At 44.2% G+C, this 21,884-nt stretch overlaps 1 protein-coding gene across 2 annotated transcripts in view; it reads right to left on the bottom strand.

The window, feature by feature from the left end:
• Window positions 1-20,435, bottom strand: part of LOC307101438 (calcium uniporter regulatory subunit MCUb, mitochondrial-like) — a 78,312-nt gene extending 57,877 nt beyond the window's left edge. Inside the window, exon 1 of one of the 2 annotated variants that reach the window (XM_079774397.1) lies at window positions 20,244-20,435. In XM_079774397.1, coding sequence (XP_079630523.1) covers window positions 20,244-20,297 — 54 coding nt within the window. In that variant the 5' untranslated portion in view covers window positions 20,298-20,435. Of the gene's footprint in view, window positions 1-20,195 lie in introns of both variants that reach the window. The other variant, XM_079774396.1, reaches the window with a different exon arrangement.
• Between the last annotated feature and the right edge of the window lie 1,449 nt (window positions 20,436-21,884).

The following is a 21,884-nucleotide window of genomic DNA, read 5'->3' on the forward strand; positions in this document are numbered from 1 at the left end:
CTGAAAAAATATATACATATACAGGTCTCTACCTCCGGTTCCGGGCACAGAGCTCCTAAAACCTTTGCAATTTCCTAAATGATCAGAGTACCAGGAGCATCTCTTGTTCTAATGAGGCAACTCTGGGTGGGCTCCTGGATGGGGGCTGGTCACCAGGAAGACTAAGCCGTGATTGGAAGCTTGAAATTTTCAGTCCTACCTGCCCCCATTCTCCAGAGCGGACAGAGGGAATGGAAATGGAGTTAGTAACTGATATCTATGTGAAGAAGCCACCCTAAAATCCCAAAACTATGGGGTCCAGAGAGCTTCCAGGCTGGTGAACACATCCACACTGGTGGTGACACACCCTGCTCCACGGGGACAGCTTATAAATTTGAATGATCTTCATAACTAGTACATTTGTTATATGGATGAAAGGAACAAACTTCTGCTTGACTTAGTTTAAGCAAGAATGGGAATTTACTCGAAGGACATATGAGTGTCTCTCGTGGAGCCTAAATGGACGGATCAACTAAACTTCAGGAGTGTCATGTTGAGGTTGGGAAGTCCTCTTGATCCGTATTTCATTTCTCCTTTTTTTGCATGTTAGTGTCATGCTGCTCTCTCAATATAAAGTGATTTGCATTGCTTCCTGGTCCACATGGTAGAAAATGATAATTACCAAACAGCTCCAAGTACACAATTCACTATTCAAAAGAGTAGCCAAGAGAGATGGCAAGTCTAGACCCAATTCCAAATTCCTAGGTCAGGTGACCAGTTGAATGAAAGCCATATCTTACTAACATGGCCGGTTTTGCCGCAACCATATGTTTAAGAGTAAGTTACTGAAAAAAGCAAGATGACTAGCAGTGACCACAAAGGTATTTTCTAAAGTTTCAAAGACAAGAACATTACTATGCTAAAATATAACAGTAATAGTTGTAATGGTCACTGTTGTACCTATGGAAGACCTTTTCTAATGAATAATAGCTTTAAATAAACAGGATATTATAAATATTAAGGTATTTCAAACTAATGCAGTTCCAAAGGTCCATTATAGTGACAAAATTTCTGTCCAAGCGAGGTCACACTTTGATATTTCCACATTAATTGCATAGTCACTGGCACAAATTCAGACTTCATTAATTAAATGGTGGCACAATCCCACTAAACAGAATAAACAAATTAAATGAAACTGCCTGGCCTGGCCAATGTGGCTCAGTAGTTGAGTGTCAACCTATGAACCAGGAGGTCACAGTTCGATTCCTGGTCAGGGCACGTGCCCGGGTTGTGGGCTTAATCCCCAGTGTGGGGCGTGCAGGAGGAAGCCAATCAATGATGTTTCTCATCACTGATGTTTCTATCTCCCTCTTCCTCTCCCTCCCTCACTGAAATCAATAAAAATATATATTTTTTAAAAAGACAGTGTACCTGAGACCTCATAGAACATTAGGCGATGAAAGGTACCTTAGGTCACCCCAGCTGACCTTCTATTTTTCATCTGTACCTGACCCAGGTCGCTACACCCCTACCTAAATCCATTTCTTGGCTTCTCAGTAATCCACCCCTTACCTTCATATCTAACTTCCTCATGTACTTGTAAGTCTCATGTCTTTTTCTTTTTTTTTCCCCCCAGATTTCTCTGACTTTTCTCTTCCCCTTTGGGTTGGATTCTCTGTTCCTGGGACATATAAGTGCCGTTTCCCTGATTTTTGGTCTAAACTACAGCACTGTATCAGAATTACCACCACACTATGAGTGCCCCAGCCCTGGTCTGGCCTCTGTCTCCCTCCCACTGTGGCCTGCCCAGGTTGGCCATGCCTATGCATGCAGCTGCCACTCCCACGTACAGCACAGGTACTGCCTCATCCCCCCGTGATGGTTATCAATTTACTGCCTGTAAGCTCCAAATTCACCCTTCTGACTTCTCTGTGAAAATGGATCTGGGCTCTTAAAATATGTGTCCTTTTCTTGTTGGCACTAAAGTTTTGTTAGTCGGGGCACTGGAGAGACACTGAAGGAGGAAAGCGTTTGGCTTTCTGGTTCTGGTGCGTTCACTGAGCAAGCTCCTGCAGCATGGGAGGGGGCTTCTCCAGTGCTTCTCTAGCTTCTGCCTGATTCTTCTAGTAACTAAAGAGTCATAAACTTTAAGAAGTAGTCTATCCATTGGTGAATCATCAGAATATATACAAATAGTTTCTTAAATAGAGCTGAATTCTGCTCACCCTTTAAAAAAAATTTAATTGATTTTTGAGAGAGAGAGAAACATTGATTTGTCGTTCCACTTATTTTTGCATTCATTGGTTGCTTCTTCTATGTGCCCTGACTGGGGATCAAATCTACAACCTTGGTGCACTGGGATGATGCTCTAACCAAGTAAGCTACCCGGTCACGGCCAAATTCTGCCACTCTTAGGAGTGATCCTTGCTCTGAAGCAACAAAGAATGACAACTTTCTTTTTCACTTACAGGGTAGGGCAAAAGTAGGTCTACAGTTGTTCATATAAAAAATAATATATTAATTAACAAAAAAATACAAAATAAATTGTTTCACATACTCACAACTGTAAACCTACTTCTGCCAAATCCTGTAATACCTTCTCACATATTTGAAAACAAATATTTTGCTTCTTCACTGCCTTTTTACTAGATTAAAAAATATCCTGCCACTTTAATCATCTCCTATATAAACACTCAACATCTTAATTGCCTTCTGGATGTACCTCTGCCCCACCAACTCGTCAAGAGTCCTTCGAAAGTACTGCCCCAGTCAGAAAACACAACAGCCCTGACGCCTGTGACAGGCCCGATACAATGTAATGGACGGTCACTTGCTGTGATCAGGAAGCTGTACCTCCCTTCAGTCAGTCAGGAGCCACCCTGGGGTTCTGGAAATCCAGCGTTCCTAGGTGGCTTGTGGATCATCTGAAACTCCCACATCCTATGCACAGGATTAATTTCCATGGTAGGATTTACTCATCCTACTATTTTCTTCATTAAGAGAAACTGTCTTCTTCCAGCATTGCTCACTTGGTTTTCCTCTACTACTCTTACAGCGATGGTGACACATGCTTACCAAGGCCAGGTTAATCTGCTGCAGTGTGCGATGAGCACAATAAGCCTCCAGAAAAAAACAGTTCCACAGGACCTGGCATCGTCTTTTACGTTTTGTCCTTGCCGGGCCAGGCACAGGCACAGTTCACATTATCATAACACATTCATATCAGTGATAATATTATATATTTCTAATTATATATATATTCCCTATCCTACCTAATCCTACCTAATAAAATGGTAATATGTAAATTACCATCACTCCGCTACGCCCACGATTGGGCCAGTGGGAGGCGCAGGGGGCGGGACTCGGGGTGGCCGGGGTAGCCGATTGGGCCAGCGGGACGCTGAGCTCCCGTCGCCAGCGGCGGCGCGAGCTCAGCGTCTGCGCCATGGCTGTGCTGCGGCATAGAAGGGGCCTCTGGGGCAGCGAGCTCACGTCCCGCCGCAGACCATCAAAAGCGGGGAGCTGGGTGCCTGTCTGCTCCGGCACCAGCGGACAGGCACCCATCTCCCCCGCGATCGAAAGCGAAAGTGTGTAGGGGACCCTACACGTGCATGACTCAATCATGCACTGGGCCTCTAGTTGTATATATAAAAAAGCCCTTTGGACAACTCTTTTATTGAAGTCTTACTTATGTTTCATAGACAATTACATAGTGTCCAAGTTCAAGGAATGTATTTATGGCAATCTAGCCATTTCATTATATAGAACAATAATTATACTGGAGTACATGAAAAGCAATGGAAAGGAAAAAATTTCTAATACCTCAAGCCAAAAGGATGTGATTAAGTAAATAATGTGATTAGGAGACATTATACAAGGTCATATTAATAAATCTCTTTCTGAATATTCCCTGAACTACAGTGGAGTAGCCTCAGTATTATGTTATATACTATGGCATATTTCTTCCTAAGACATAGCATCTTTCAAGTACCCTAAGTATCAATTTAAAATTTCCTTTTTTAGACTAAATTTATAACAGGCTAGCCTCCAAAATGTCATTAAATTCACATACTAGATATGCATGATACTTTTCTAACTTGTACTTTGCTCCTTTATCAATCACTACAAGTCCTCTAAAGAAAGTCCTTTCCTAAAACCATATCATCAGCATCTTCTCTGCATTACACTTTTTTTTCCTCCTTATCAGGTATCATTGCATAACTTGAATTCTGGCTTCAATTTCTAACTGAAGCATTAGAATTTATTTCCCTCCCTTCCTTAGCTTAAAGTGTATAAGTGAGATTACACCCTTTCCTATTAAATTACAGCCCGGAGGGCAGTTTATAATGAGCCCAACAAGGTGTCAAATGTTCCTATTCCAGCCCAAATTTAAAATGCTGCATTTCCACCATTTCCTTTTTAAGTGTTCTAGAAAGAAATAAAGTTTCCCTGTTTCCCAACATCTATTGCTATGGAACACAAATAAATGAAGCTCACTGGAGCCCTAACTGGTTTGGCTCAGTGGATAGAGCGTTGGCCTGCGGACTGAGGGGGTCCCAGGTTCGATTCCGGTCAAGGGCATGTACCTTGGTTGCGGGCACATCCCCAGCAGGGGGTTTGCAGGAGGCAGCTGATAGATGTTTCTCTCTCTCATCGATGTTTCTCTCTATCCCTCTCCCTTCCTCTCTGTAAAAAATCAATAAAATATATTTTTTTTTAAAAATGAAGCTCACTGGAGCCTTGGAAATTCAGTGCCCACAAAAAAACAAAAACAACAACAACAAAACAAAAAAACTGTCCTGTTTCTGGCCAAAGAAAGGGACTAAGGCAGAAACAGCTAAATTCCACTAAAATCCATTCTCCCCTCTTCCACAGGAATCAAGTTTTAGCTGGAATGTGACTCACAGCCAGAACTACATATCTCAGCCCCTTTGTAGCTAAATGTGGCCATCTGACATATTCCATGAAATATTCAATGGAACAAGAGCACAAGTGCCATGCGATACTTCCAGGCCTAGCCCGTAACACCTTGCAAGCCTAAAAAAATATATTCTCTGCTTTTCTGACTTTGGAAGCTGATAGAAGATGATAGAAGAACTGGTCAGCTTATGTCCCTGAATGACTCTGGAGCAGCTACTGCTAACCTGAAAAGTTCACCCTCAGAACCACTTCCTGAGAGAGAAAAAAACTGGCTTTAAAAAAATATGGAAGTTTAATTATTGCTGGGTCTTCTGTTTCAGCAACAAGCTTACTCTAACCAGAAAATACATTTTAAAAAGAAGGTTTGGGGAAAAAAAAGGTTTGGGGAAGAAAAGCATATACTAGTATATACTAAGTTCTAATGCTGAGTTCAGATGAAAGACAAATGGTACCACCATTTAAGGATAATTCTCAAGAGAAATAAACCTACTGGAATCAATGCCTGTGCCCGTGCACTGCTTCCTGAACATTTCTTACCGAGTCTTCACCTTCACCACACCGCCATCTCACTTCTCCCACCGTAAGGAGAACTCACCACAGGATTCTGACTTTTCCTCTGACTGTGGGCAGAAACTCATTATCTTAGTCTCAGCCTTCCCACTCTCTTCCTTCTTTCATACCAGCCAGGCACTGTGGCCCCATGGTTAGGTATAACCCTAATCTGCTGAAAAATACATAGGAATCAAATAAGAAATGTGTTTGCTTTTCTAATAGGTAGGCAGTTGAGGACAAGTAAGATGACATTCCGGTTGTCCAGGGATCCAGGGCCCTTCTATCTAGTTGTCCCACATCACCTAGGGCTATATGCCCCTGCAGGGTCCAGCTGGCTCACCTCTTCCATATGCATTCCAGCCCAGGGGAGGGAGAAAAGGGTAGAAAGGAGAAATCAGGTTCCTCATGCAGGATATGCAGAACTTAGTCACATACTGGCTGCAAAGAAGGCCAAAGAATGTAGCATTTAGAAATGGTCCAATACACTAGAGCCAATACACTAGAGGCAATATTAGTTATGCCTGAGAAAGTAAGGCTAGGAAGTAACAGGATTTCATGTACCTTTTAACAGAATCCATCCCCAATCTAATTTGTTAATGTAATGTTTCCCAAACTGTATTCTGTGGACCACTATTCTGAGAAGTTATTGGAATGCTTTAGAAAAAAAGAGTTCTGTGTTCAAACTCTTTCCCATTCTCAGATTGCCCCAAAGCCCATTAGCAAAGTAAAGTTCCCAAAAGTTTGTGGTAAAGAAACCCATTTAATTTGGTGTGGCTTAGTCCAGAATTCTTCAAACTGATGAGAACAGAGAATTTGTTTTTTTCTGAAAACAATGCTTTGCAAGATAGCAGACTGAGATAGAGTTTAATTCAGTAAACATAACTCCTGTAAGATTTTATGCACAATGTCTATCTAAAACTGTAAGTCAGATCAAAGACCACACTTGATCTGCAGGGAATACTTCCTGCAGCCTGATCAGACTGGCCAGAGTTCTTGCTAGACCCCCAAACCCTTTCCAGACTCTACAATTTGTGCTTATGCCGATTCTTCCCACTCAGATATGTCTGCTAAACCCTTAGCCTGCTCTCAGAGCTTAGTTGAAATCTTACTTCTTCTCAACTCTTCAATCTCTATATAAAAATGCTAATATGAGAAGTGTCCTTCCCACTCTGACCGGTCACTATGACGTGCACTGACCACCAGGGGGCAGACACTCAACACAGGAGCTGCCAAGCTGCAGTGACTTGGCAGCAGCGGTTCTCGGGTGACGCACCCCGAAACCAGAGTGGAGGGAGTCCAATTCCTTGCTGGGCTGCCCTCTCACACTCTGGGACCCCTCGAAGGATGTCAGAGAGCCAGTTTCTGCACTATCCCTGCAGGCCAGGCCGGGGGACCCCACCTGCTGGAGGGACCCCGCTCACTCCACAGATGCCTTTCAAGCCACGGCACCACCCCAGGTGCGGCCGGCTGGAGAGGGACTGTGGGAGGTTGGCTCCAGGGCATGTCCACCCCGTCTTGCCCAGGCCTGCCCCATTGGCCACCTTCTAATTAATTTCCTTTCAATGTGCACAAGTCCGTACACCAGGTCACTAGTTTATAATAATGTCCTTTCTCTGAATTCTGTTAGTATTTATTATCTGATATTCATTTGACCCTCATGAGCCAACTGGAAGTAAGTTTTCAGACTTAGCATGAGCCACCAAAACTCCTTCACTAAGATCTCAGGGCTTAGATAAAAAGGCAAAAACCCCAGCTTTCGGCCCAGAAAAGCAGCAAAACCAAACAAGTGGCACCATGGTGACATCAGGACCAGTTGCATTGACTAATGACCCCCCTGTCCTGGTGCCTATCAACCAGTATAGGCCACAACCCTGAAAGGACACACCTGGGAAGCTGATGAATATTCTATTGGGATCCTCCCCTGAGGCCTCCACATAAATACCCTAGGACCGTGGTCGGCAAACTGCATCTCTCGAGCCACATGCGACTCTTTGGCCCCTTGAGTGTGGCTCTTCCACAAAATACCACGGCTTGGGCGAGTCTATTTTGAAGAAGTGGCATTAGAAGAAGTTTAAGTTTAAAAAATTTGGCTCTCAAAAGAAATTTCAATCGTTGTACTGTTGATATTTGGCTCTGTTGACTAATGAGTTTGCAGACCACTGCCCTAGGGTCTAATAGACAGAGGACCTGTGGAACTCTAGCCAGGGCCTTTCGCTTCCCCCACAGGTGTGCATTCACACTCCACTTCTACATGGAAGCCGAGGCATTATTACAGGGAAAGTTTTCTAATCAAAATCTATTTTCCTTTCGGGGGGTTTAATTTCCAAAAGGTTAATTTTGTATTTTGCCCAGAAGCTGTATCTTACAAATAAGCATTTTTTTAAAAATATATTTTATTGGTTTTTTTACAGAGAGGAAGGGAGAAGGATAGAGAGTTAGAAACATCGATCAGCTGCCTCCTGCACACCCCCCACTGGGGATGTGCCTGCAACCAAGGTACATGCCCTTGACCTGAATCGAACCCGGGACCCTTCAGTCCACAGGCTGACGCTCTATCCACTGAGCCAAACCGGTTAGGGCTAAATAATCATTTTTATAATTGATTTTAAAATTAATGCTCTAAATTATTTAAGCTTTAATGATTAAGCTTACTAACACAGATAATTTTTGGCGATTGCAGCACCTCCTAAGTCTAAAACCAGTATGATCTAATACTCTGAGAGTCCCCTTTAGAGAAGCCCTGGTCTCTGGAGACAAGTGCTGCCTTTCCATGTGATCACACTTTAAAACAGGCAAGAAAAGACTCATCCAACAGGCTGTCCTTACAGAACTTTTTCATTAAATTATGTCTTTCAAAAAATCCTGATGTGGAAATAAAGCAATTAACCAACATATAACTTAACACTACTGCTTTCTTTCTATAAAAAATAAAATATGATTACTTTGGCTAACGTTTTTAAAAAATCTCTAATTATTCAAGGCTTGTATTGTAAAAAGGAGATAAAATTGCTTCAGGTGGTCCCCTGGCTAGATTAAGTGGAGAAAAGGAAATTGAGAACATAAGACCTGAAGAGAACTCATAAAGAATGTGTAATTAATTCTGCTGGCAGAGTCCCACAGAGACCTCATCAAAACTGGGTGGGGGTGAGGGTGAGGGTGAGTGCGTACTAGAACTCACTCAGCCTTGGAAAAAGAATAGAATTCAAGAAGGTGATGGAAGGGAGACAAAGCTACCTGGGAACACCGTAAATAGTAAGAAGGGATGAAAATACGTGACCAGCCACAGGCAGAGGATTAGTCCAGCATGACTGACTTTGGGTTGCATAAGGCATGGAACATAAAGTGTGACTGGAGGGATGAGGCCAGAACATGATTTTGGAATCAATTGTAGCTTGTTCTAAAGCTTGTTCAGCCTGGGTTCACTATTAACCAACCTACAACAGGGTATTTACAAGGTCAAAAGAAACCGTACTTTCTCCTGAGAAGTAAAAATTGCTTTATTATACATTATCTGAAAGATTCCCAAAGGGGAGTTGCAGAAATGAGTTTTCAGATTATAAAACGTTAAAGACACATATCTTCTACCAAGGGCTTAGTCAGCCAATAATATGTTGATCTGTTTGTGAAACATTTTCTGAAACTAATCTTTTCCAGGTTTATGGTCACATTACTGTCAGTCCCTCTAATAAAAATGCATGCTGTACTCTAGCTGCATTACTGGCAGAAAGAGCAATTATTTATCAACACCTTTTAAAATCCCCTTTTTAAATATCCTACTCAGCCTCTGAGGGAAATGCTATACCCAAAACAAACATAATGTTTAGCAAAAAAGACAGGCAAACATGAACATTAACCCACACAGACACACACACACACAGTCAGAAAAACAACAGGGATTTGTCAAAAAGAATGATACCTTCTTCCTTCCTCCAGTCAAGTTTAGGGCATTTATTATTTACTGTTATGCCTAAGAGGTTGAAAATTAGCTAATTCATCTTTAGGCCCCAGGACTGTGATTTAAGCAATGTATTCATTATAAAAATACTTCTACCATAACCAAATAGTTGAGAGTTCCCAGTAGAGTTGAATATAATAGGATTACCACATGTGTCCATTGCAGTTATACAAACTGAACCTTCTACTCAATCTTGAAATCTTAAGACCCTCAGGTAGAATTCACACTGTGGGCTGACCCTTGTCAATCTTGCAGATTTTCCCCCCTAAAGTTTGACACAATATAGCTTTGTACACCTGTCCGTTTCTTGATATGAGGTTTAGTGTTTTATGTCACTTTTTGTTTCTGCTCACAGCTACAGGTATTTCAACTCTAGTTCCAGCTTTTGCCTTCCTTTTCGCCGTTCCCTATAGATCCCTATTTCTTGCTCTCAAATCTATTCAGAGAAATTATCTTCAGTGGGCTTTGTTTATATTGTAGAGTTTATACATCATTTCTCACCAATATTATAAATCCTAGACAGAAATCTAATGATCCCCAGAAGAGCTGCCAAACAAAAACTTACATGCAATGCTTTCTATTCCCTTTATGAAGAACTTGTAGCTAAAGAAAAATAATTTAAAATCAAATGACAACAAAATAATAAATAAAATTAAATAACACTGTTTATGAGTTAATAAAATAGGAAACTCTCAGAATAAAAAGATTCACAGGTCTTGATAGTTGTCCCAAACTATATTTTAATTCAGGTGGGGATGGTAGAGGTAGCAAAGTAACAGGAAGATTTAGGGCAGGTGAGAGTACTAAGAAGAAAAAAAGGAGGGTGAGAGGAGAGTGAACAACTTGGGTACCATCACATTTCTTTAAGAGAGACAGCATCAAAATGAAATTCTCACAGCAATTCAATTCGATGCAATCAAAATTGGGCACTTTTTATGAGCAAAACACCAAGGACACTGCTTGAACAAGAGATTGGTTTGCCACACTTTGACACATAACTACTTAGAATGATACATTTGTTCAAACACCAAAGAGCTGGTTTTAAATTTTTTTACATCCTTATTTACGTATCACTTTGTTCCATTAAAACATGATCACAGAAAAATGGACGATGACACAAATGGAGGAAAAATTGAAGGTAGAGTAGATGAAACCAGGAGTGTAGCAAATACATAAAATGCATTATCATATCATAAGGTCTTTCACATTTTTTTAGAAGGTGGTTCTAAAACTTGACCCCTAATCTTCCTGGCAGCAAGTGCAGGGAGAGAACCCCCCTGGCCATACACTTCACTATCTGGACAATGAACCCCACACCTGTTCAGGAGGAACTCAACAATTCTAATACTAGACAGAAATCTGTCCTATGGGTCCTTTTAAAGGGTACCTTTTAACTGACCACCATGTTTCATGGGGCTGTTTCTTAGAAGAAATGCCAGTGTGAAAAATTCAGTGGAAACATCTGTGGAGGGTCCCATTCCACACATTCTACATACACAGCTCAGCCCTAGCAGGTCTGGCTCAGTGGACAGAGTGTCAGCCCATGGACTGAAGGGTCTCAGATTCGGTTCCAGTCAAGGTCACATACTTCGGTTGCTGGTCAGGGTGTGTGCAGGAGGCAACCAATCAATGTGTCTCTCAAAATGATGTTTCTCTCTCTCTCTGTCTCTCCCCCTCCCTTCCACTCTTTCTAAAAATCAATAGAAAAATATCCTTGGGTGATGATTAACAGCAGCAACAAAAAATTACACAGCTCAGAGAACAGAGAGCTGGTATATTTTTAAATCCAGGAAAATTAATACTGTAGTAAATTAAACAGGATCAAAAAAAAGAAGATACTTCTAGAATACAGCTGAGATCATGTTTTATTACCCACTAGAGGCCCAGTGCATGAAATTCGTGCACTTGGGGTGGGTGGGGGGGGTTCCTCAGCCCAGCCTGCACCCTCTTGCAGTCCGGGAGCCCTCAAGGGATGTCTGACTGTCAACTTAGGCCCACTCCCCCCTCCCAGGGAGCGGGCCTAAGCCATCAGTTGGACATCCTTAGTGCTGCCACAGAGGTGGGAGAGGCTCCTGCCACCACCGCTGCGCTCACCAACCATGAGCCCAGCTTCTGGCTGAGTGACACTCCCCCAGTGGGAGCGCACTGACCACTGGGGGGGCAGTTCCTGCGTTGAGTGTCTGCCCCCTGATGGTCAGTGCATGTCACAGCGACCGGTCGTTCCGCCGTTTGGTCGAGTTGCATATTAGCCTTTTATTATATTGGATTGGTTTACAGCCTATAAATTAGGTCAAGATATCTATTATATAATGATTTTAGGATTCTAATGCTAGATAATCTTGAATAAGCAACATTTCATAGATGAGAACACTGATAATGACAGAATGAAGTATTAGAGAGAGACTAAATCTATTCTATTATGAATGCTCGCCCATCAAACAAATTTCTATTTCTTTTGAAAAGGAAATGTTATTACAACTACTGGGTAAAATTGCCACTCTACTGACTGCCTAAGATCATAAAAGAGAGGATTTTCAACCATTAAGACAACCATACTGACACTGACTAATATTGTATTTAATGGAATACTTTAATCCCCTGGTAAAATAACAAAATGGCCATTTTAAACATGGAGAGGGCTTTTGAGACCAATTAGACAAGCCCTTTTGTTTTCTTTTTTAAATCATTTTTTATTGCTCAATTATAGTTGACATACAATATTATATTAGTTTCAGGTGTACACCAAAGTGATTAGATTATATAACTTACTAAGTGATTATCCCGATAAATCTTATACCCACCTGACACCACAGTTATTAGACTACTGACTATATTCCCTGTGCTGTACTTTACATCCCCATGACTATTCCGTTACTACCAATTTGTACTTCTTAATCCCTTCACCTTTTTCACCCAACCCCCAACCCCCTCCTATCTGGCAGCCTTCAAAATGTTCTCTGTTTCTATAAATCTGTTCTGTTCTGCTTGTTCATTTATTTATTTTATTTTTATTGATTTTAGAGACAGAGAAAGAGTAAAGGAGGGAAGAAGGGAGGGAGAAAGAAAATGAGAAAGGGAGGGAGGGAGGAAGAGAGAGACACACGCAAATTTGTTGCTCCACTTATTTCTGCACTCATTGGTTAATATGCCCCCTCCGTTAATCCTCACCCCAGGATATTTTTCCACTGATTTTTAGAGAGAGTGGAAGGGAGGGGGAGTGACAGAGAGAGCAACATCGATGTGATAAAAACACATCAACTGGCTGCCTCCCACAAGTGCTCCAACCAGGGCCTGGGATGGAGCCTGCAACCTAGGTACATGCTCTTGACCTTATTTGAACCCGGGATCCTTCAGTTCATGGGCTGATGGTCTATCCACTGAGCCAAACTGTCTAGGGCCCTTTTTATTCCTAAGGATTGTTTTTTATTTGTACCAAGCATTTTATTACTTCTGAAAATTCCCTAGTTCAGCCCTTTTATAGTACATCAAGGCTTTTTTTTTTTTATTGTAACCACCTTAATTTAAAAAAATGTATTTTTTTTATTGATTTCAGAGAGAGGAAGGGAGAGGGAGAGATAGAAACATTGATGACAGAGAAATATGGATCAGCTGCTTCCTGTGTGCCCCCTACTGGGGATCAAGCTCACAAACCTAGGCATGTGCCCTAACTGGGAATCAAACTGGTGACCCGCTTGTGCATGCAATGATGCTCAACCAAGCCACACCGGCCAGGCTCACTGGTTGATTCTTGTATGTGCTCTGACAATTGAACCTACAACCTTGGTGAACTGCTAACCAACTGAGCTACCTGACCAAGGACTATTTTATAGATTCAACTGTTGATAAATATGTATTTATTGTCATTTGTTATTCATAGTTTTGTGTGTGTGTGTGTGTGTGTTTTGTTTTCTCCTCTTCTTCTTAAAGACTATAAGATTTCAATAATACTGATTTGGTAGTGATGAACTCCTTTAATTTTTTATTGTCTGGGAAGCTCTATCGGTCTTTCACTTCTAAATTATCTAAATGAAACTTGGCTACTTAGAGTAATCTTGGTTATAGATCCTTGCTTTTCATTACTTTGCATATTTCTTGCCAATCCCTTTTGGCCTGCAAAGTTTCTGTTGAGAAATCAGCTGACAGTCTTATGAGCGCTCCCTTGTAGGTAGCTAACCGCTTTTCTCTTGCTGTTTTTAAGATTCTCTGTCTTTAACCTTTTGCATTTTAATTATGTTGTGTCTTGGTATGGGCCTCTTTGGGTTCATCTTGTTGGGGGCTCTCTGTGCTTCCTGGACTTATATATCTACTTCCTTCACCAGAAAGGGAAGTTTTCTGTCATTACTTTTTTCAAATAGGTTTTCAATTTCTTTCTCTCTCTCCTCCTCCTTCTGGCACCACATGATGCAAATGTTGTTACACTAGAAGTTGTCCCATAGGCTCCTTACATTATCTTCATTTTTTAAATTATTTTTTCTTTTGCTCTTCTGATTGGATGTTTTTTCCTTCCTTACATCCCAAATCACTGTTTTGGTTCCTGGCTTCATCTACTCTATTGTTGATTCCTTATAAATTATTCTTTTTTCAGTTAGTGTATCCATTTCTGATTCTTTTTTATGGTTTCCATGTCCTTTTCTATGCTGTTGAAGTTCTAAATTTATCTACTTTTCCCCTAAGTTCATTGAGCATCCTTGTAACCAGTGTTTTGAACTCTGCATCTCGTAGATTGCTTGTCTCCATTTTGTTTAGTTCTTTTTCTGGAGTTTTGTTCTGTTCTTTCATTTAAGATATGTTTCTTTGTCTCCTCATTTTGGCAGCCTCCCTGTGTTTTTTTCTATGTATTAGGTAGAGCTGCTACATCTCCTAGGCTTGGTACAGTGCCCTAATGTAGTAGGTGTCCTAAAGGGTCCAGGGGCACATCCTCCCTGTTCACCAGAGCTGGGTACTCCAGATACTCCCTCACTCTCCGTGTGGGCTGTGTACACCCTCCTCTTCGAATTGAGCCTTGGGGGCTGCTGTTGGCACATCAATTTGAGGGATGTACCCCCAGGCCAATCAGCTGCAAGGACTGGCTGTGACCACTGTGGAGGATAAGCTGTGCAGGGGCCCACCCCACAGAGCAGCACTTACTTCAGTGTGACTCTGGTACCTACTGAGTCTTCCCCCTGAGTATGTTGCTTGTGGAGTGGTTGGGTGGTGCTTTGATGTGGTCTGAAGCTGTCCTCTGGGTGTGCTGGCTCTGGGGCCTCCCAGGAAGTGAGGCCAAGGTCAGCCACTGCCTGTGTTCTGCCCAGGGCCACCGAGCTTGAGTCACAAAGTGATCTGAAGATGGTTGCTACTTGTGCTGGGCTTGGAGGTACCCAGAAGAGGCCAAGCAGTGAACCAAGGCCAGCTGCCACTAGTGCTGGGCCTGGGGCCACTTAGCAAGAGGTACAGAACATGCCAAAGCCAGATGCTGCTTATTTGAGATATTTTAAGAAAGTCTGAAATATCCAAGACAAGCCATTTGTATGGAAAAGCCACTGCAAACAGCTTGGGTGGGCCTGAAAGTTAGGTGGGACAGGGTCTCAGGGAATCACCAAGGCAGGGCAAACAGTGATAACCAAGTTGCTGGAGACTCAGCTGTGGCACCCACCTGCCAGTTCTGTGGGATAAGGGCTCATCAAAGGAACAATGGCCTCTGCCAGCATTTCTAACAGAAAACTGGCCCCCAGCTCTTTCCCTGATGCCCAAATAATTCAGTTTCTCTCCATATATCTCTTGTGCCTTTCAAGTTGCTGCCCCAGTGCTGGGGCTCAGAGGGAATGAGTCTGAGTAAATCCATGTGCAGGGCCTGTTAGAGGAATGGCTGGACTCCAGCAGCCCTCTGGCTCACTCAGCCACAATCCCAGCTGGTTTTTACAGCCAGGAGTTACAGGGCCTTCTCTTCCTGGCACTGGAACGCTGGGCTGTGGGGCCTGTTGTGGGACTGGGACCCCGCTCTCTTCAGCAGGGACCTCCGCAGCTGAGATATCCCTCCCAATTTTTAGCCACCACCACGTGGGTGTGGGACCGGCCAGTTCTGAATCTCCTACCAGTCTTGCTGTGGCCTATTCTTTATATCCTTAGTTATAGGACTTGTGTTCAGCTAGATTTCAGGTGGTTCTGAATGATGGTTTTTCTGTAGTTTTGTTGCATTTTTTATCAAGTCCCATTGTTTTCAAAACAGGCCCAAAGAGACTGAATGACTTGGCTAAGTTCACAGAGGTAAGTGGTGGCAGGGCCAGTTAGGCATTCAGATGTCCCAATTAGTCTAACACCAACTAACTAAGCTGCTCGCTTCTATTCTATGATGTAAACACATTAGTTTACATAGCTATTAGACCAACTAATATTAGCCTCAGGTTTTCTACTTTAGTTTCACAGGTACCTCATTCAACAAATATTTATCTGCCAAGATACAAAATAATTTCCTTGCTTACAGTTTGCTGCAATAAATAGTAGAACCTAAATTAAAAAAAAAAAAGTACCCAGTACTAATACTTAAGTGCTGGTAGGATGGTAATGTTTAATATTTAATAGACAAACCTGTCTAAAATTACTTTGAGACTACAGCATCATACAACCAATCACTGTCCTCAGAAGAGGAAAGAGAATGTGCCAATTATAAACACTAGACAGGAAAGTATCAAACAAGAATAACATGTCTATGAAATTCAAAAGATGAAAACAATTTCTAAATTAACATTTTGTGGTGGGATTAAAACAGATATATGCTTTGTTTCTAGAAGTTTAAAAAGGCACACTCAATACTTAAACTTCTCTGCAAAGTACACTTAATTTTTTTTACGTTTTAAACATAGCTTATATAGAGAGACTCAAATGCTAAACTAGGGGCTTGAAATCACATCAGGGAGTTTCTCAAACTAAGGAGCAAAAAACTGAAATTAAGAGAGGTGGAATTAAGCCAGTGTTTTCTGTTTAGGAGATAATTCACCAGGTGCCACAATCACTCAAAGCTAAGTCCCAGAGTACGGAAAGGCCAGCAGGAGCCACAGATTGCCCTGACAACCGCTGGAGCTAGAGTGCTGACAAGCAGAAATGCTGCCACCAAAACGTAACCATGGATACCAAGGCCAGCCTTGAAAGGTAAGACAACAGGTTCCTTCTCTCTTATGTTTCAGGTGCAATCTATTCTTTAAAATGCAATTCTGTTACACTAACATCAATTTCAACCAACTTCCCCCCCCCACAAAACACTAGCAGATCATGTGAAGGATGAAAATTATATCTTTTTCAAAGTTACTAAATTCCTATAAGGCACACTCATAATTCAGAAAAGGCCAACTACAATTGGGAATACTCACTTGACAAATCATTGCAAGCTGTGGGGTTGCAAACATCACTGGTCTTTCCCCCCTGCTGTTTTCATGGGCTTTTGGGGTTCTGAATGTTTGTGGCAAAAATGTACAGAAATAGTACTTATCTTTAGCCACAGGGCTTTTCACATCAAATGGGGCAACAGCAAAACAGTGAGACTTTAGAATGAAAAATGCCCCTACAGCCAGTTAATCTGATTTGCAGGAAATGTTTTAGTAATCCTAGGTAAAACTTCTAAGCAGTCAGTATATTTCCATCAGTTTCTTTATGGTACGATTTCAAAGAGGCATATAAAGAATCATATTCAGTCCAGAGATGGAAGACGCTGACGTCGCCTTGCCATACCAGCAGTTAGCAGCTGTGCGTCACTGCAGGTTGCCCAGGACCAAACCAGACAGAGTCGGACCTGCATTACCACCATTTGTCCACCATCCAGAACTGAAATGTCATTGCTGACATGTACACATAAGGAACTGTTTGACATTGAAATTGGGTCTCAAAAGAACTGTTGGCCCAGAAAGAAACTCACTACAGACTGATTCATTTGCCTGTCAGCATAACCATTATTGCTTTTCTCATTTTCGGTTCTTATAAGTGTATTTCTAATAGCACATGATCTCACTCATCTAGGGGAAATAATGAACAACATAAACTGAGGAACAAGAACAGACCCAGAAACAAGGAGGCATCGATCGGACTGTCGGGCCTCAGAGGGAGGGTAGGGGAGGGTGGGGGTAAAGGGGAGAGATCAACCAAAGGACTTGTGTGCATGCATATGAGCCTAATTAGTGGTTAAGGACAACAAGGGGGTAGGGGCATGCGTAGGGAGGGGTGTGGGATGGGAATGGGGGGATGAGGACAAATATGTGACACCTTAATCAATAAAGAAATTTAAAAAAAATAAAATAATAAAATAAAAATCTAAGATATAGAATGGATGGATAAAAACGAGTGAAATTGGAGACGTTATTAAATAATTTTATTCTTTATCCACACACACAAAAAAAAGAATCAAATTCATAGGTTTGTCTTTAGTCCTTTGGGGAGTCTTTTTATTTTTTATTTTTTAATTGATTTCAAAGAGGAAGGGAAAGGAGAGAATCATCAATGATGAGAATCATTGATCAGCTGCCTCCTGTCGCCCCCTACTGGAGATCGAGCCCATAACCTGGGCATGTGCCCTTGACAGGAATCGAACCCAGGACCCTTCAGTCCACAAGCCGGTATTCTATCCACTGAGGCAAACCGGCTAGGGCCAGGGAATCTTTTACCAGACAAATAAAATGAAGTATTTCCACTTCTAAAGTTCAGCAAATTTACTTAATAGCATGGACAGTCAAGACTTAAAAACCTTCGAATTAGAAACAGTCAAATGTAAGGCTTCTTAAAATGATTACCTAAGGGCAAAGTACTAAGCACTGTTCCCCTAGATTAGGCCTAGTAAGCCCCACTGTATAATTTCCTACTTTCAAAAGAGCATCTGCATCCTTGCTGGGGCATGCAATGGCACTACCCTAGATATAACATCAGGTGGGAAATTTGGACAAGAGGCTTAGAGTGGATCATTTCAGAGAGGGCAGCCAGTCTTGGGTTCCATAAAAATTCTACTCAAGATGTCAGATTTGATTAAGAAAAACAAAAACAGAGTCATTTATTTATGTTTAAATGGTGTATGGTAAAGGGTGTTCCTTGTGTTGTTTTACTGTTTGTTATTCCTTTGTCAAGTGCGACACATAAAAATGCATTTTACAAAGTGGAAAGACTACTTAAATCTACTCTAACTAAATCTACCATTTTACACTTGAAGGAGCCGGCCCCTTTTCCCAGGTATTAGTAACATACCCTCCCTCGTTCTCTTTCAAACATTCAGGGAAGGCATTTAAAAAATGTATTTCAGCCGAAACCGGTTTGGCTCAGTGGATAGAGTGTCAGCCTGCGGACTCAAGGGTCCCAGGTTCGATTCCGGTCAAGGGCCTGTACCTTGGTTGCGGGCACATCCCCAGTGTGGGGGTGTGCAGGAGGCAGCTGATCGATGTGTCTCTCTCATCGATGTTTCTAACTCTCTATCCCTCTCTCTTCCTCTTTGTAAAAAATCAATAAAATATATTTAAAAAAAAAGAAAGAAATAGCACACTCCAGAGCATTTGTCCTGATGCCCCAGCTAGTTTAAAAAAAAAAAAATGCATTTCAGATCCTTTTGTAGTTCAAAAGCGTGGTGATGACGTGTTCGCGCTCTTGTGTGAGCTGTGCCTCCCGCAAACCTTGTTACAACACGGGCACGTCACCCGTCTGACGTGAAACACACACACACACACACACACCACACAACACACAACACACACAACACACACACAACACACACAACACACAACACACACAACACACACAAACACACACAACACACACAACACACAACACACAACACACACACAACACACACAACACACAGCACACAACACACACAACACACACAACACACACACAACACACACAACACACACACACACAACACACACACACTCTCTCTCTCTCCTGGCATCAATCGGAACTCTGAGGCCCTTGAGAGACTTGCAGGGGGAAATAAACAGGAAGTGAGAGTGACAAGATAAAGGCATTGCATGCTGTCTGCTTTTCTTTCCAACTGCACAGCTACGAGATAGAACATTCTTTTCTCTGGAACAATCGGAAACTAATTTAACGCGGGGGTGGGGCTGGAACCCAGAAACTACGCCCTTCGGAACCACACGGCTGGAGGGAAGGCTCTGTTCCCGGGCTGCCCTCACCCGGCGCCCCGAGGTCGCTGCGGCGCAGCCCGGCACCCACTTCCTGTCTCCTTTCCAGGGCGCACCCCCTCCGCCCTGCTCCCCGCTCGGCGCACGCACACCGCGGGGCCCGCGTCAGGCCAACTGTTACTCAGGCACACGCTCCTGGTGCACCGGCTCCGCGCGGCTCTCGGGACCGCACGCGCCTTCTTCCCCCTCTTCCCGGCGCGGAGGCGCGCGGCTCCCGGCGGGGAGCGGTCACCCCTGCGGCCGTCCGCGCTCGGCCGTCGGGGCGCGGGCTCCCTCGTGCCGTCCGCCCCCTCGGACACCGACCACCGGCAACTTCCTCGGGACCACGGTTGGGACGCGGAGAAACCGCCTTCCGGGGTCTCCGGCCGCAGCCCCGGGGTCCCCGCACCCCAACCAGGCCGGGGTGACGGCCCGCGCGCCCCCCGCCCCGCCCCGCCCTCCCCGCCCTCGGCCCCCGGCGCGCTCCCCCTCCCCCGTCTCACGTCGGCGGCCCGGCGACCACCGTGGGGTCCGCCCGCGCGCGGAGGAGGCGAAGTGCACTTGGCGGCCGCTCGGCTTCCATTCCGCACAAGTGACCCCCACAAACTTTTCCAGCCGCCGCCCCCCGCGCCCGAGGCCCCCGCCGCGTAGCCGGCTCCTACCTGGGGCGTCGGGGTCGGCGGCCGCGGCCCCGCTCGGCCCGGGGCGCTGGGCGTCGGCGGCCGCCGCGGGCGCCACCAGCGGGAGCCCCTCAGGAGCAGCATCCTGCCCGCGCGGGGCGCCGTCCGGGTCCGCGGGCCGCGTCAGCGTGGGCGCCCCGCCTCGCCCCGCGCCCGCCGCCCGCCTCCCCCGCGCAGGCTGGGCGGGCTGGAGGAGGGTGTGCCCCTCTTCCCCTTCTCGTCTGTGCACATCCCGGCGCGAGACTGTTTTCTCTCCTCCGACCAAAAAAAAGAGTGGGGTGTGGGGAGCGCGCGAGCGAAGCGCCCTAGGCACCGCGGATGTCGGGGGCGGCGCGCCGCCCGGGCTCCCCTCCTCCCGCGGGGCCCCGCTGGGTGAGCCACAGCGGCCGCCGCACCTGGCGAGCTCTCCACGGAGCAGCCGCCCGTTAATTAGGCGCTTGGGGCTCTAAGAGCGGCCTTCTCCTTTTTGGGGGGCGGGGGGAGTCACGAAGGGGCGTCAGGCGTCTCTCTGGAAATTGGGCCCCTGGACAGGGGGTCGGCCGAGGCTCCAGCTCTCAGTTGGCGTGGAGGCTGTGCGGGGCTGCTGTGAGCGCCGGGGTCCCCCCCCCCCCCGGGGTCCCCTCCCTCCCCCCCGCACTCATCAGATGCTGCCCCCCCCCTCCCCCTGAGCTCTTTGGGACAGTCTCACAGCCAGGAACTTGGGAAGCAGGCTTCTAAGCGAAGGAGCTAAGGAACGGGAACTTAGTCTTCCCAACAACTGGGAAATCTAATGCTTTGTCATTTAGGAGCAACCTAATGGCCTTATCTTCTAAAGCTGCCCATCAGTGTGCCCCGTGCCCCTGCAGTTCTGCTCTGGGCTACGCCCCCAGAACTACAGCTCGTGTTCCCCAGATCACCTAGACAGGGGCTTCATTCTCAATGGTCCATGCTAGACGTTGCCCCCCCCCCCGCCCCCCGCAAAGAAATTAATAGCAACCTAATCCAAGCTATCACGTATCTTACTGACAATAAGTTGCTAGATAAAACACAGGCAGCCCGGTTACATTTGAATTTCAGATTAACAACTACTAATTTTTTTAATTAAGTATGTCCCAAATATTGCCTGGGTCACACTTATTCTTTTTTAAAAAAAAAAAAATATGAAACATTTGAGATATTTTTGTTTATCTGTAATTCAAATTTTACCGGGCATCCTGTGTTTTTATTTGCTAAATCTGCAAGAGGCTTGAGTTAATGAATCAATGCTGGCCAACAAGGCAACAAGTGGCAAAAGCTCTCCTTTCTTTATTGAAAAAAGATGGAGGTTTCTATGACAGCAAAAACTTTGTAAACAACGTTTCAAAGGCAGAGTCACGTGTTAACTAGCATTCGCATTTCTTTTTTCCAATTGATTTTTAGAGAGGGAGAGAGGACGGGAGAGAGATAGAGAAACATCAACTTGTTGTTCCATTTATTTATGTATGCATTGCTTCTTGTATGTGCCCCAACCAGACATCAAACCTGAAACTTGGGCACACCCGGTGGAAGCTCTAACCAACTGAGCTTCCAGGCCAGGACAGCCTTTGCATTTCAAAATAAAATTGCCCCAGGCAGATAGTAAACAGTAAGTCCACAAGGGAAGTAATTTACCTGAATTCTTTCCTTCTATTAGCTAGTGCTCCAAAAGAAAGA

Source organism: Cnephaeus nilssonii (assembly GCF_951640355.1).
Source record: "Cnephaeus nilssonii genome assembly, chromosome: 1".
Classification (NCBI taxonomy): domain Eukaryota; kingdom Metazoa; phylum Chordata; class Mammalia; order Chiroptera; family Vespertilionidae; genus Cnephaeus; species Cnephaeus nilssonii.